General features: G+C 49.6%; 1 protein-coding gene across 2 annotated transcripts in view; it reads right to left on the minus strand.

The window, feature by feature from the left end:
- The window catches only part of trps1 (trichorhinophalangeal syndrome I), a 104,359-nt gene that overhangs the window by 49,224 nt on the left and 39,584 nt on the right, over nucleotides 1-15,551 (minus strand). For both annotated transcript variants that reach the window (XM_031586438.2, XM_031586439.1), the window contains exon 5: nucleotides 11,166-11,940. In XM_031586438.2, the coding sequence (XP_031442298.1) occupies nucleotides 11,166-11,940 (775 nt within the window). The remainder of the gene's footprint in view (nucleotides 1-11,165; nucleotides 11,941-15,551) is intronic.

Consider the following 15,551-nt stretch of genomic DNA (forward strand, 5'->3'; position numbering starts at 1 on the left):
TGCACTGGGGTGTCAGTTTGTGTCGGCTGCAGTCAGATTTCCCATCATCCCACAGACAAAAATAAACACGGGCATCCTGGAAAGGGCCTGCTGAAACGGACCACTGTACTCCTCCCCCTCAGACAGTGAGCTCACCCGCTGCACCTCAGCCCACAGGCTGGCTAGAGAGAGAGAGAGAGAGAGAGAGAGAGAGAGAGAGAGAGAGAGAGAGAGAGGGAGAGGGAGAGGGAGAGGGAGAGGGAGAGGGAGAGAGGGAGAGGGAGAGGGAGAGGGAGAGAGGGAGAGGGAGAGAGGGACTGAGGGGGCAGTGAGCTGGTGCAGGTACGGTGAGCTTGCCCTTGCTCTCTTTCCGTTCTCTCCTTCTTTCCCTCCCGCCTCTCTCTCTCCCCCCCTCTCTCTGTCTGTCTGTCTCTCTCGTTCTGTAAAATGTGGCACTCTGTTGTGGAATTCAGCTGCAAGTCAACGAGGAAAGTTTTCCACTTCCTCTCTGTGCTGCATTAGCACTGACAGGCACATTCAAATGGAGATTGCACACACACATTTGCAGTCTATTACACATATGTACTGTGTGTAATGACAAATACGAGTATGAGCACAGTAATCTAAGAGTGGAGCGCTGAATCAGAAATACACAAGAGCACACAGACACACAGACACACACACAGACACACAGACACACACACACACACATGCCACATAGCCAGACAGCTATAGAATGTCATCTTAGAGTGGAGTAAGTCTGGTGGAAGGAGGAATATCCAGACACATTGTCTGGATCGGTCTATCTGCATCTCCTTCCCTTACACAAGTGCTTATACAGACACACAAACACACAGACTGACAGACAGAGACTGACAGACAGAGACAGACAGAGACAGACAGACAGACAGACAGACAGACAGACAGACAGACAGACAGACACAAACAGATCTGGTGGTGTCTGCTCCGCGCACTGGAGTGTGCATGGCTGTCTGCTGCTGAGATTTATGGCCGGGGCGTTGGCGTGGGGCTGTTGACAGCCCTGGAGTGCTGCTGAGGACTACATTAACACTGGCACCGGGTCCCTCTCCACCCTCTGCTCACTCTCTCTATCTAATCTGCACTCACCAGGGCTACTTGGCAGCAGTCAGTTACCCCCCCACCCACCCCCACCACCTCTCTTTCTCTCTGCAAGTGCATGGCAGCCAGGGGAGCGGGGTTGGGTTTGGGGGAGAGAGAGGGGCCGGAGCGTGGAGGCGCGTCTGGAGTCACAGAGCCTTGGAGCCGCGAGCGGGGAGCGGTCGGATGCCTCGCGACGGTCTGCTGAGTCTCTCTGTCTTTCTCTCCATCTTGTTCCCCTCCTCTCTCTCTTTCCTTCTCCCCCCCCTCTCACTCTCAAACACACAAACATACACACGTACAGATGCTCCTTCCAGGCCTCTTCCTGTACCCACAGTGGGTCTGCGCTGTCTGACATTGCTTCCCCGCCTGTCTGTCTGCCTCCCCGCCTGTCTGCCTGCTCCGAGAAGCTATTGTGGGTAAAATGGCTGTCCTACAAGTCGTCTCTGACAGTCTACTGATGGGCAGAGAGGGGAAAAAATACACTGAGGTAACATGATCCAAGTCAGTGCTATGCGATTACAACTCCTTGATCTATATAAGCCTCTGACTTATTAGCAGCTGGGTCATCCCATGTGAAATCAACAGAAGCCTGCTTGGATTTGCTTCATACTTAGATACTTACTACACACCTTATGTAAATAATGATGACGTTGTACCCAACAACTACTGAGCAAAAGTTTCAGCTTGTATCTAATTTAGTTTCTGGCCGTGGCCTTGTGTCGCTACAAGATTATAACATTTCATTTTGAACTATTCATGCTAGATGCTTGACATTTTCAAGGATTGTTGGACACTATAATTTGTCTTTAACTTCTAAAATAGATGGCCCACTGTTGCATGTTGGCCAAGGTATACATAAAGTATTATTTATACTTATTTATAAAGAAAAATCCAAGATGGTCAGTGATTTGACATGGAATTACCCAGGTAGCAAAATAACTGGGCAAGGTTAATCTCCGGGGAAACTGTTCCTCGACATGATCTCTCCTCCATGTCATGTCATGGCAGTCAAGCCCCTCCCCTTCCCTCCTCAACCCCAATATCTCCCAAAGGCCAACTGGAAATTCGCCCTGGTGCAACAAAAAGACATTTTGCATGTCACATTGTTTGGCCATCAACAACTAACAGCATATCAACCAACACCACCATAATATATTGAAATTGCCATGGAGTAGACTTGATGGAAACCTTCAATCACTCTTCATGGCCATAACAGAACTTTATTTTCTTCCTTTTTAATGTCAATTTGAGATGGAGGTCTCCCTTGCATCCTGTGCTATGAAGTGATGGAGAGCGACCTTGAGTCAAGCCACAGCCATCTGTTTGACCTTCCTGGTGTCTAGTGTGGTTCAGGGCTAGAGAGAGAAAGAGTGGGAGGTGGGGTAGGTAGAGGTATACAGAGACAGACAAAACGATAACAAACGAGGCAAAAAGATAATAAGCAAATACAAGCCCAAAAAGTAAAGACAACGACATTAAAAGAGATAGAGAGAGAGAGAAAGAGAAAAAGAGAGAGACCATAGAGATGAGCTAAATAAAGCGCTTGGGGGTATGAGGGGGTACTTGAGGGTGAGAGGCGCAAGTTGGCCAGCATCTCTGGAGCATAGGGAAGGATTATCTGCTCCGGCATCTGTAAATGTCATCGCTAATTACCCCTCCATAGATTGTCATTGATCAGCAAAAAAACGGTTTTACCCCGCTCCTCTTCTCCCCTGTCAAAGCGAAAGGCCTTCTGGGCGATTACTCTGTTAGGCAGAAATGTATTTGCATGATGTTCCTACCCAGGCAAAAAACTACAGCTCGAGACGGCAAGGAAAGAAAAAAAGATGAGGTGAAAAAAAAAAAAGAAAAGAAAATATATGAAGAAAAGATTCCTGTAGTAATCCGATACATTACTGTCATTGTTACATACAATGTGGCTTATCCCAGCAGCTGTCACTAAATATAATTCGAGTCAACATGCGGAAATGTAAACTATGGCAGACCTAATGAATCTCAGCTCTGATCTGCTCGAAGTCGACGTTTTGTTTACCGCGGCCACTTCTATTTCACTGCGGCTAATTTATATTGTGTTCACAGTCGGAGTGGCACGCTGAAGCCGGAGACCTTTCTGAATTATTTGCGTGTGGGGGGGGTTAAGGACGCTCGTCTGTAAAAATACAAGCGGAGATGGAGGGCAAGGAAAAGATGAGGAATATTTTCTTCTCTGTCTTGACAGACAGACGTGGAGAGGACCTAGAACCAGGTGGGCCCCTATAGGCCTGATTATAGCTGGCACACAAAGGCACAGGCACAGGCACAGGCACACACACACACACACACACACACACACACACACACACACACACAGAAAAGTGAAGACAGTTCCTCCAGGCCAAAACAGCATGGCCGTCGACATGAAAGCCGTCTGTGTTGCCGTCAAAGAGGAATAGCGTGAGTGGAAAGAATCTGCACAGGAAGGAGTGTGACACAGCGTTTCCCCAGTTAAATATAAAATAGATGTGTTGTCGTTTGGGGCCGTGCCGGGAATGTTGTGTACAGGGGGAGGCGCTTCTTTAAGGCCGCTTGTCAATGCAGTGTGGCTGTCATATTGTTTGTTTAGCTGGGCATTTTCAGGAGGTGGCCTTAATCCTAAGGCTATTGAAAATCTTTCATGGGAGGTATATAAAAGGAGGTACTGACTTAGAATAACAGAATAACGCCTGTTTTTCACTCTACAGCGCTCCTTGCAAAGAACAGAGGTGGCATTCACAGAACAAAAGTCAAGACAAGAAGGGTTCAGGTCATTTGAAAGCTGTGGCTGATGCAGTCATTTTGAACGGGGGCTTTTGAAAAGGGGTTTGTCCCGCACTATCTGATCATCCTTGCCCTTATCTGGCCTTTTCATCGCCGGAGACTCTGGCTGCCGCATTCGCCGAAGCCCGCTGGCTCTCGTATCGGAACAGCATTTCGTAATGAATGTCATTCAGCATGCAGTGTCGCATGCACAGGCCCACCTCTTTTTGGGACTGAAATGCTGATTTATTTATTTCTGAGAGCGTAGTGTGGGTGTGGGTGAAGAGAGATGGGTGGTGTGGAGGGTGGTGCGGGATTAGCTGAGTGTGCCTCTCCACACCGAGGGACAGACGTTCCCCTAATGTGGCTCGGGAGGGGGTGAGGTGTTGGGGGTGGGGAGGGGGGTGAGAGAGATAATTAATTAGTACTGTGGGAGTGTGGCAAAGGGGGAGAGCAGATGCCAGCAGTGTAGCTCACCTGCTGCCCCATGACTGTGGCTCTTTGGGGCCTCGATTGTCCATCTCTTCCCTCACACACACACACACACACACACACACACACACACACACACACAATCCTCCAGCTGAGGAGGGACCGACGGGGCCCTTGGGGCAGTAGCCTTCCTCCCCTTGGCATGTGTAGCTGGAGCTGCCTGCGTCAGCATGATTCACCAGCCAAGTTCCTCGCGTAAACAAGCGGCAGAACTCAGCTCACCTCTGGCTAGAGGTTCAATGTGCTCGATTACACACACACACACAAAATATCACAATCACCCAATCAGTGAAACATACACACATACAAACTCTCCACAAACACACCTATATGTACACACAAGATACACACACACTTGTACACAGAGAAAACACTGGCACACTCGTAAATGCATGCACACGGGCGCACACACACTTCTGGTTTTTGTATTTCTCTAGGGGTGGGTACCATCTGTCTGGCTCGTCTACAGCTGAGCGCCGTCTCACCTGTGCCAGCTTTCCCCTGCTCCAGACCTAGCCCACACCCCACCGGCCTCACACCCATCCCCCCCACCCCACCCTCCCGGTGTGTGCTCTCTGCCACGTCCACAGTGGCACTGCCCTGCTCTGGCCCGCACTGGGGCAGAGCCGCCCATAATCCCCTGCCATTCAAACCCTGGCATGACTGATGGCCTCTGCCACTGCTGTCGTTCAAAAGCTCGGCGTTATCACAATAGGGAGTTTTTCTCTCGTGGCTGCGCCACCGCCACCAGCCTCCGTGGCTAATAGTCAGCTGGCCCGACCAGTTCTGCTCCATCAACAAAACTTGGCGGAGGGAGAATTACTCTGCCCTGTCAGTTTGCAGCTGTTCCCTCTCCTCCTCTCTCTCTCTCTCTCTCTCTCTCTCTCTCTCTCTCTCTCTCTCTCTCTCTCTATTTCTCTTCTCCTCTCTCTGCCCGTATGTCCATCCGTTTTCCACAGGCTCGTCTTCAGCTCCGGCGTTTCCTGTCCATGCTACGGTGCGCAGCTCGGCTGGGTAATTACGCATTCGTTTGTTTTGAAGCACAGCTGGCTCTTGTTTGTGTTTGTTTTAAGCCCCGCACTCCCTGTCCCACCGTTCCCCACCAACTCGCTTCTCCTTCTGTCATCACAAAACAGACCCCTTCCCGTTCCTTCTCTCTCCCCACTCCTCCTAGGCTCTACAAACTCTTTCCCCATTAATTACACTCCTCCACTGAACTCCTATAGTCCGACTATGTGTCAGTGCATACCTCTGTCTCCCCCTATGTCATACCTAAAGGCAAATTCATCTTCTACTCAACACAATTTGATGCTGCAGACTTTTAGACAAGCAATGGCCTTTGCAGGCATTCTACGTCTCCTTCCTTGGGTAAGGTTACCCTCAGAGGGTGGATGCAGGGAGAAATCATCCCTCCTTGAGCCCTTTTTGCCACCACTGCAGCCACACAAATGAGGCAGACAATTACAAATAAATAAACAAATACAGCACATAAAGAGGACGGATGAGAATGTGAGCTGGGCAGCCTTGGCACGTGAGATGACCACACAAGCAGCTGCATGGGTCTTGCAGATCACTAAAACATGAAGGGGCCAGAGTCTGTGTGTGTGTGTGTGTGTGTGTGTGTGTGTGTGTGATGGGGGAGAGGGGTAACTAAAGTATCAACACAGGTGCAGGTGAATAGCGTGTTAAAGAGCTGCGCATATGTGCAGGCTTACTCGTGTGCCCCGCGGATGCAGCTTGGCCCTGTTCTCATGCGCTCTCTCTCTCTCTCTCTCTCTCTCTCTCTCTCTCTCTCTCTCTCTCTCTCTCTCTCTCTCTCTCTCTCTCTCTCTCTCTCTCTCTCTCTCTCTCTCTCTCTCTCTCTCTCTCTCTCTCTCTCTCTCTCTCTCTCTCTCTCTCTCTCTCTCTCTCTCTCTCTCTCTCTCTCTCTCTCTCTGGGAAAAGGGCCTCCCTCCGCACCATCCAATTGGAAAACCAGAACAATTGAAAAGACACTCACTCTATCTATCTCCCTATTCTCTCCCTCCTCAAGGCGGCATGATACTGAAAGGAGTGAATTTATTGACTGAGACTTTTTTTTTTCCGTCTGGGCTCATTGGTAATGAGGAAAGTGAGTGTGTGATTGTATGTGGTACATAAATATATATATATATATATATATATACACACTCACTTTCTTCATACAAGTTTTGAATTCAATGAATAAAGGGATGCGTCTAAAAAGGATAGCCTAGGGGCAGTATTTTGAGAGGAGATCAAGATGTGCCTGGGACATTGGAGGGGGCCTCTGATGCGCCTCCTCTCCTCCACCTGGACACGGGAGACATCTCATGCTTCAAACTTTCAAACGAAGTTTGAAACGAACATTCTTAAAAAAGTTATTTTTTTTCATTTGCGCTTATTAGCTTATTAACAACGGTGCTATCTTTGGAGATATTCGGTACTCTACAATCACTGACTCAGTGTGCCTTCAGAGCTGAATAATAATTGCTGGAAAACACCCATGCGTGACCACACGTACACATGCACACATATCTGGATGCTTTGCGGATGACTAACATGCGCTCAGCGGGAACACACATTCACGGGCAATTAACATGCCTGACAAGTTTAAAAAAAAAAAAAGGTGAGGGCAGGGACACGTCCTTCTTTCAAAATGCACGTCAATCCACGATAGCGTTGTTTTGCCCACTGAGGGTAATTAAAGATCAGTAGCGTAGCCACCGAGGGCAACTGCGCCCCACCCCAACCCCCCCCGGGGTACAAATAGCTTGGACGTCGCACACTGGTCCGCTCCTAATTAGCCGCGACACCCCGATTGGTAATGGGTCGCTGGTGTCAGCGTGGGGGCCTCCAACACTCTCAAGCCCTCGGCAGTCTACGGGGAGAGGACGGGGTGGGGGGAACCACGATAGTGCTCATCACAGCATGACGGAGAGAGAAAAGAAAAAAAAAAAAGAAAAAAAAAGAAAATCGGATGGTGTTGGCTGTTTATCTTACCGCAGCTCTGGGAGTGATACGAGATAGGCGGTTATGGCTATCTCTAGAGATAAAGTGCCCCGGTGTAGCCGCCGGGGTGAAAGGGCTGAGCATGAAACATAATGGATGGCATGGATGTTACCGACCACCTTCACTCCTCTCCATACACATAGACGCACACAAACACCCACGCACACACATGACCCAGCTCACAGCTTGGCTTGCAACCTTACAACGGCCTGTACGTGTTGCCATGACAAACCCTTCATTATGTAGCTGAGAATCGCTCAGGCGAGTGAGCTGTGTGCAGGGGTGGTGGAGGGGCGGGGGGGATCCACTGGAAGGGCCAAGGGAGGACCTGCTCATAAGCCGACTGTGTCAGTCTATCCGATCCCTCCCCGCTGAAGCATCTCCAGCGCTTAAGATTAGGTGGATATCTTACGCTGATATACGATAGCAACATGTGACATCATCTTATCTCTGGACGGGAAGAAAAAGAACAAAGCGATATCTCATTGCAGAGAGGAGTGAGATAAAAAAAAGAAAGCAACAGAGCCAGACCATAAAGAGAACAGTGGCATAACCAAAACATAATTAAAAGCCAATCGACTTGTTTTTCTGATGAAGCGTCCTCTGGGGAGAGAGATAAATACATTTGTTTCCTCAAGCCGATAAGACAGGAGTTGAGCAACTCTGCACCGCTAAAACGGGCGGTTCTGGAAGCAAATGGCGCCCGAGTTTGGAGGAGGACTTGGCTGGAGCTCTCGGTCCCCTTCAGGTTTCCCTGCACACGGACGTGCTGCTCCCTCGCTTGCTCGCTCGTTGTATAATGGGCGGCCGATGACTCACGCGCTAAGTCATGGTAACTTAAAAAATATTGTGACAGACCATGGAGCCCTTCTGAGCCCCATTAAGCCCTCGCCATCACGAAGAAAGTGAACGAGAGAAATCGAGAGAAAGAGAAAGAGACGGCAATGAAGGAAAAAAATAATCTGATTCAACGTTTCCCGAAGGTTAGCAGCTCACAATCTCCACCCCCCGCCCTCCCACCCTGGGCCCGGCTCGGCTCCTTTCACACACTCTCACACACACACACACACACACACACACACACACACACACACACACACACACACACACACTCACTCACTCTCGCCGACACGCCTCGGCCCTAATGACTAAACCACAGAGCGGGGGCCACACCCAGCCTCCAGCCTCTTGCCAACCCGCTCCCACAGCCATCCAAGAGGACTGGAGGACTGGAGACAGAACACCCTAAAAAATGGAGAGATCACAAAAGGAAGAGGAGGGAGGAGAGGAGAGGAGAGGAGGGAGGGGAAGGACGGGGCTGGTGGTGGCAGAGGACTGGAGTCCTGCACGGAAAGCAATTATTCATACATGCAAACTGTGATCAAACGAGAAAGAGAGAGGGAGGGAGAGAGAGGGAGAGAGAGAGAGAGAGAGGGAGCGAGGAAAAGGGGGGATTTAGAAGCCTATGAATCCAATATCGTCTGCTGCCAATGTTCCTTACATCACACAGTGATACATGCTGGACTCAGAGGAAGAAGGGCATTCCCACGGGAGAGCGGTCGCTCTCGAAATGAGAGAAGGGCCAGAGGCACTGACTGAAAGGTGGGGAAAAGGATGGTGAGAGGAACGGGAGGAAATGATGTCAGAGCTCATTGGCGAGGCCCTCCCTCCCTCTCCCTCTTTCGCTCACTCGCTCGCTCTCCCCACTCTCTTCTGCACAGCCTGTCTGCCAGACACACAGATCAAAGGCAGCAGCCTCTGAGCGCTTTTTTTTCCCCCACCAGGACATAAATATACAGAACGTGTCGCAAGCAGCAACTCCACCCACCCATCCACCCCTCCGCCAGAATCATTGCTGAAAAATACACAATTGCAATGACCTTGAGGCTCCTTTTCTCTTATCCACCTCCTCCATTCATGGCGTTTTTTAAATTGAGCCTAGCGCTGTCGAAAACGTCAGACAGCGAGCAGCGCTTACAGAGAGGTTTCTATGTGGAACACTTGTTTTTTTTTTTCTCGCATAGGGGTGTCGCGCCATGAAAAGCCGCCTCTCTCTCTCTCTCTCCGCCGTGCCATCCTCAGCTGGCAGCACCTACAAGCTGCTGCCGGAGCGTCTGAAAATAGCCCGCGCCTCGGCGCTCCGCTTATCGCTCTGACACTTTAAACACACCGTGCTTGCGTGAGTGTGAGAGCGTGTGTGTGTGTGTGTGTGTGTATGTGTATGTGTATGTGTGTGGGACTATTTATAAACTCACAAAACCTGACTTAATGAGGCCAATAGACATCCTGTGGCAGACTCCTATATTATCCTTGGGATGCACCAGCCACTTTGAGCCTACAAAGGATACATTGCCTGGTCAAACACACACACGCAAACACAAATATTTACATAGACAGTCGCTCAGTACACATGATTCATTCATCCAGACACACACACACACACATCCAAAATGCAACTGCTCTCCTACGGTCCCATCCATCCACACACACACACACACACACACACACACACACACACACACACACACACACACACACACACACACACACACACACACACACACACACACACACACACACACACACACACACACACACTCTGACTGGTCTCCATCCTTATAATTGACAGCATGTCAGCTTGGGAACTCAAGTAGAGTGATGGCAGAGCAAGGGGCCTGTAGGCTTTGTCTGCTGTCGTGCTGGCGGCCATTGTTGTGAACCGTGCTCTGGGGAAGTAAAAAGGCCAGCTCCATCCAGCACCCCGTTATTTATGAACTCGACCTGCTCTGTGCCGATGCGCGGAGAGGCCCGCGGGTGACGCACCGCGCCACCGCCAGGCTAAAGCGACGGCGCTCCATCAACACGCCGACACGTCTCTCCATCAACACGCCGACGCGTCTCTGGATGGAGTCCCTCCAGCGAGCTCCGAAAAGTAAAAAAAAAAAAGAAAATAATGGAGACAGCCCCGTGAGAGAAACCACGTTGGCTGTGCTGCCAGAGAAGAAGGCGGTGAAAGGAAACCTGGGAAAGCGTTCAACCCGCTGGGCTCGGCAGGCAGCTAGTTGCTATGGGTTTTTTTTTAACAGTTGGGCAGGAGGCAGTGACGGTGGCCATCACCTCAGAGGCTGAGTGGAGGGCTTTGGAGGAGCTGCTGTTTATGTTTATTCCTCATGCTGCTCCTGCTTGCAAGAAGGGGTGTTTTAATCTGTAAGTCTTCAGTCAGAGATCTGACTTACACTTGTTTGTGCTTTCAAGACAGGAGTCTTGCAAGAGTCTGCAAATCCAGACTGACCCCATAAAAGAGCTCTGGCAGGCATGCACCCACACATAGATGCGTGCGTGCACACACACAGATGCGTGCGTGCACACACACACACACAGACACACACACCAAGTCCAAAACTGCGGCTGTAGGTGCCCGACAACCATGGAGTCAGACAGTGAGGCAGGAGAGGGCGAGCCACAGAGAAATTATTGATAACAGTGGACTGAAGCCTGCTGTTTCATCATAGCGTCTGTCTGGCCCCACCACCAACTCAAGCAGTTAACTGGTAACTATGCTGAAGGAGCCATCAAGATTACAAAACAAGTAAAAAGAACAAGAGAAAAGAAGCCAAGAAGTCTAGTTTCAAAATGAGACAGACAGAGAGAGAGAGAGACAGAGAGAGAGATGGAGAGAGAGAGAGAGAGAGAGAGAAGAGTGTGAGTGAGAGAGAGAGAGAGAGAGAGGGGAGAAAGTGTGGGAAAGAAGAACAGAGGGCATGGGTGAAAATGAGTGGCTCACTCACCCGTAGAAGAGACTGTGACTCCTCCTTGGCGCTCTTGCTCTCCGTAGTGCCACCGCTCGAGTACTGCTGCGTCACATGACCCGCGCCCTTGTCGCTGCCGCCTCCTCCTCCGCCATCTCCTCTTCCGGACGGGGTCTGGGCCTGCAAGAAGCCCTTGGCGTCTGCACTCAGGCTGAACACCAGACCGGGCGAGTCCCTGAGCACGGCCGCCGCTGCTTTCTGCTGCTGCTCATGCTGCTGCTGATGCTGCTGGGCGGCCACCGCGTTCAGCAGGCCGAGCGCCCCTTGGGGGAACTGCGAGGGGCTGCCCCTCAGGATATCGCCGGCCCGCTCCTTGGGCACCCACACCAGGCTCTGCACCTGGTCCCCCGCGCCGGCGGCGGCTGCTGCTGCCGCCACGGCTCCGGCTCTGGCCAGGGCCTCTGCCCAGCCTTTCTCTCCGCCTGTTGGCCCTCCTCCTCCTCCTCCTCCTCCTCCTCCGCGGGTCAGGGACTCCTTCTCGTCGGGGGCCTCGCTCTTCACGCCCATCTCGAGCCCGGGCCCCGCCTCGGCCGGCCGACCCTCAGGGGGCGCTAGGCTGTAGAGCTTGAGGTCGCCCTTGCTCTCCTCCTTGATGCTGAGGGTGGAGGGGGCCGAGCAGCCGTTGGTGGGTGCGCCGGCGCCGCCGGGCTGGGCCGGGTCGGGGCAGTGGGCCGTGTTGAAGTGCTCCAGCAGGGCGGACGTGTCCGCCGCCGTGAAGCTGCAGTGCCGGCACTTGCAGCAGCCGTGGACCCTCCTGCAGAGAAGAACACACAAGAACAAGAGAAGTGAGTGAGGAGAACCAATCAGAACCAGAGACAGAGTAGGAGACCCATCAGTGATTGCATGACTTGGTTGTCAAGAGTACAAGTCATGTGAAATGCTCCTACAATATTCTACCATAACCTCCATGACAGATACTTACAGTCAACCTGTTGGGATTGTAGTAACTGCTAGCATGCTAAGTAGCATGACACCCATGGAGTCAAAAGAATACAAGATGATCAGACCAGCAGAGAAATATACATTAAATCCTAATCGTACTACACCAAAAGCCATCCGAACCTCGGAAGGAGTAAATAACAACAACAATAAGTGATCAAATATAACACAATTACTTCTTTAATCAGTCTGTGCAAAGTCTGAGTGTAGAGCATTCCTATTGAATTGAAATCAAAATGGCCTAGCAGACAAAATGCTGCACTCAAATAAAAAGAAATAAATGCATAAATAACTGCTCACAGCTGCACAGCTTTGAAAAAAGAAAACAAATCTCTTCACTCTCTCATCTCATAAGTAATCGCCATGACAGTGAGCACAGAAATGCAATGCTAAAATGCCGACTCATCACGGACTGCTTTTTTTGTTTGTGTTTTCTTTTTTTTTTTTGCATCTGCAGACATATATTCCAACTTTAAGTATGTGGGTATGCATTTATGGAGGGAATAAATCCCACGGAGGGGTCGTAAAACTCTTGATGGAGACCTTGGAAAGAAAAAAGAAAAAAAAGATTGAGGTGCAAAAAAAGAAAAACACAAACGGAGAGCGGGGAGCAAAGAGTGGAGGTAACGGGAGGCTGTGGTGGTTGTGGTGATGCACAGCCCTGGCGAAACTCGCATCTGATTTACTGGAACACAAATGACTTAATGTTTTTACAGAAACATAAAACCCGGCAATGGGTGCCACAGCTCACAGACTGGCAGCCCGGGCGAAGGCGAACAAAAAGATGATTTCCACTGGCGATGGCCTCTCAGAGTGTGAGTGTGTGTGTGTGTGAGTGTGCGTGTGCGTGTGTTTATATGTGTCAGAGAAGGGGAGAAAATAAGTGGGAGCATGCTTGCTTATACAAGATTTATGTGGTTGTATGAGAAAATGTTTGTGTGCGCATGTTCCAATAGCCATTATGTGTGTGGAGTTAATGCGCGTGTGTGTGTGTGTGTGTGTGTGTGTCAGTAGCCTGTACACGCTGTGCAGAGTAATTTGGCTAAAAGCTTCACAGATGCAGCACAAAGGAGTAGCTGCCTTGTGTGTGGCACCAGCCATGCCGCTCAGAATTATCACTCGGGCCCAGCAGAGGCCTCCGCCTCACTCCAGCTCAACAACTGTGTGTGTTTGTGTTGTGTGTGTGTGTGTGTGTGTGTGTGTGTGTGTGTGTGTGTGTGTGTGTGGTGTGTGTGTGTGTGTGTGTGGAAAGCAAGAACTAAGTTAGCCTTTTTGGTAATCTAAAACATATAGCCAAACATAGAGAAAAACTCAAACATGCTTTTATTTTCAGCAAGGTTAGTGCAATGGTCTTTTCACAGGCCGTCCTAAAAAAAACATCAAATCGCTGGTACAAAATGCAGCTGCTAGAGAAAAACCCAAACAACTGACCACACTACTTACGGCCCTTACACTGGCTTCCGGTTAAGTCAGAGAATTTACTTTAAAATGTTGGTGCCTGTCTATAAATCACTAAATGGGGCAGGACTAAAACAGATCTCGGATATGTTTCAGCAGTACACACCTGCTAGACCTCTCCGATCATTGGAGAGAAATCTGCTAGTAACACCTACTGTCAGAACTAAGCATGGTGAAGCTGCTTTTAGCTGCTATGCTGCTCGGCTATGGAACCAACTTCCTGATTACTCTGACTGAAGCCAGTTTCAACTGTTCTCGGTTGCTTTTTGTTAACTGACCGAACGCACTCCTATGTCCTACTTCTACTCCTTTTTAATCTTAATCTTTTTCTGTGTTCTAATGCAGTTTTAAAGCTATTTGATCTCTTACTTTTTTATGTTCTTTTATCTGCTCATTTGTAAAGCACTTCAAATTACCAATGTGTATGAACTGTGCTATATAAATAAACTTGGCTTGCATTGCATTGCATTGCCTTCACCCCCATGTCAGGGGTTCTTGATAAGAGTGGTAATGGTCATGAAACGCAATTATAACTGGCAGTAAGAAGACATTCCATCAAAATAGGCCTTCTTCAGTTACTGGCTGGCTGGCCGTCAATTTTACATTGTTTTCATTTTGTTTAATAGCATACCTTTTCTTGTGCTGTGATATTCTAGGAAAAATATTGTGATTATATCGGGTTTTGAGATAACCTGTGATTCCAACATCTAGCAAACATAATTACTTGTATGTATGTGTATTATCAGTTATAAGTACATGTCAATCTACTTATATATATTAACACACACACACACACACACATTTTTTTTTTGTAATCAAGGTGAAGCAGATTTAGTCAGGCAGTGGTCATGGAGGTGAATGTGGCGTGAGTCATCATTCCTGCCCTGCCGCTTGCTTCCACTTGCAACAATTTGTTTTCCAGCGGCGGGAACAACCGGAGTGGCGCAGGGAGGGGGGTCTGAGACGGGTGGCGCAGGGCTCACGGGGGTCTGAGACGGGTGCGGACTGTGGTGAGATGCGTGTGCCGGGCCCAGTGGGTGGCTCGGGTTATCGGCGGCGCTGTTTACAATTGAAAGCAGAGCGCTCTATGTGGCCAGGTGCTCCTGTGAATGTGGCCCCTGTCTGGAGTAGGTACACATGCACACAATTACATGCACTGAACCTCTAAACACTGTGGACGTTACACACACACACACACACACACGCATGCATGCATAACTAAGCAACACATCATACATACAGGACACACACCCATACACACTACTACTTTTTAATTCTGGACGAAACCCACAAAACGTATCCACTGCACTGCACAAATTCCAAAAAAGTACCACCCCGACGTGACATCGGCCCTTGACCAGTTTGAGAGTATTACCATGAAGCGACATTGCAGAGTTTTACTGACTGCATGGAAGTCAAATAGAACAAATCATGAGATTGTATTGCATACAAAGCTGAAGACTGAAAGAAGCACTAACACTACACTAACGTGGCCTTGGTTTTGAGCTTGGCCCTCTCGGGACTTCTACTGTTCAAACCTCTCCTCTTGCTCATCACTCCCTCTCTAAGCGAACCAGCTACTACACACAGCTTCTTACATTTTTTTCTCAAACTAAACAAAAACTCCCTCTTAAGAAAAAAAACAGGGAAAAAAGACTTTCATTCTTCCAAGCACGCGGCTCCAACATAAATTGCACGCCTCTGCTGACCTCACCGACAGCAAACACAAATGTTTGGGTCGACCCCCAGACCCCCCCCCCCCCCCCACACACACACCCCCCATACGGATCACTCTGCGACCTCTGGACGAGCGAGGGGCTCTCGCATCTCTCAGCGGCCAGCTCCAATGACCGGCGTCAACACAGGGCCTGTGAGCTGGAAAACTCTTAGATTACAACTACTGTGCAGATTACTAAAGTTGGTGTAAGAACCTTACATAACGTCTATATAAATTCTATACATATACAC

The sequence above is a fragment of the Clupea harengus genome, chromosome 19, assembly GCF_900700415.2.
Source record: "Clupea harengus chromosome 19, Ch_v2.0.2, whole genome shotgun sequence".
In the NCBI taxonomy this organism is placed as follows: Eukaryota; Metazoa; Chordata; class Actinopteri; order Clupeiformes; family Clupeidae; genus Clupea; species Clupea harengus.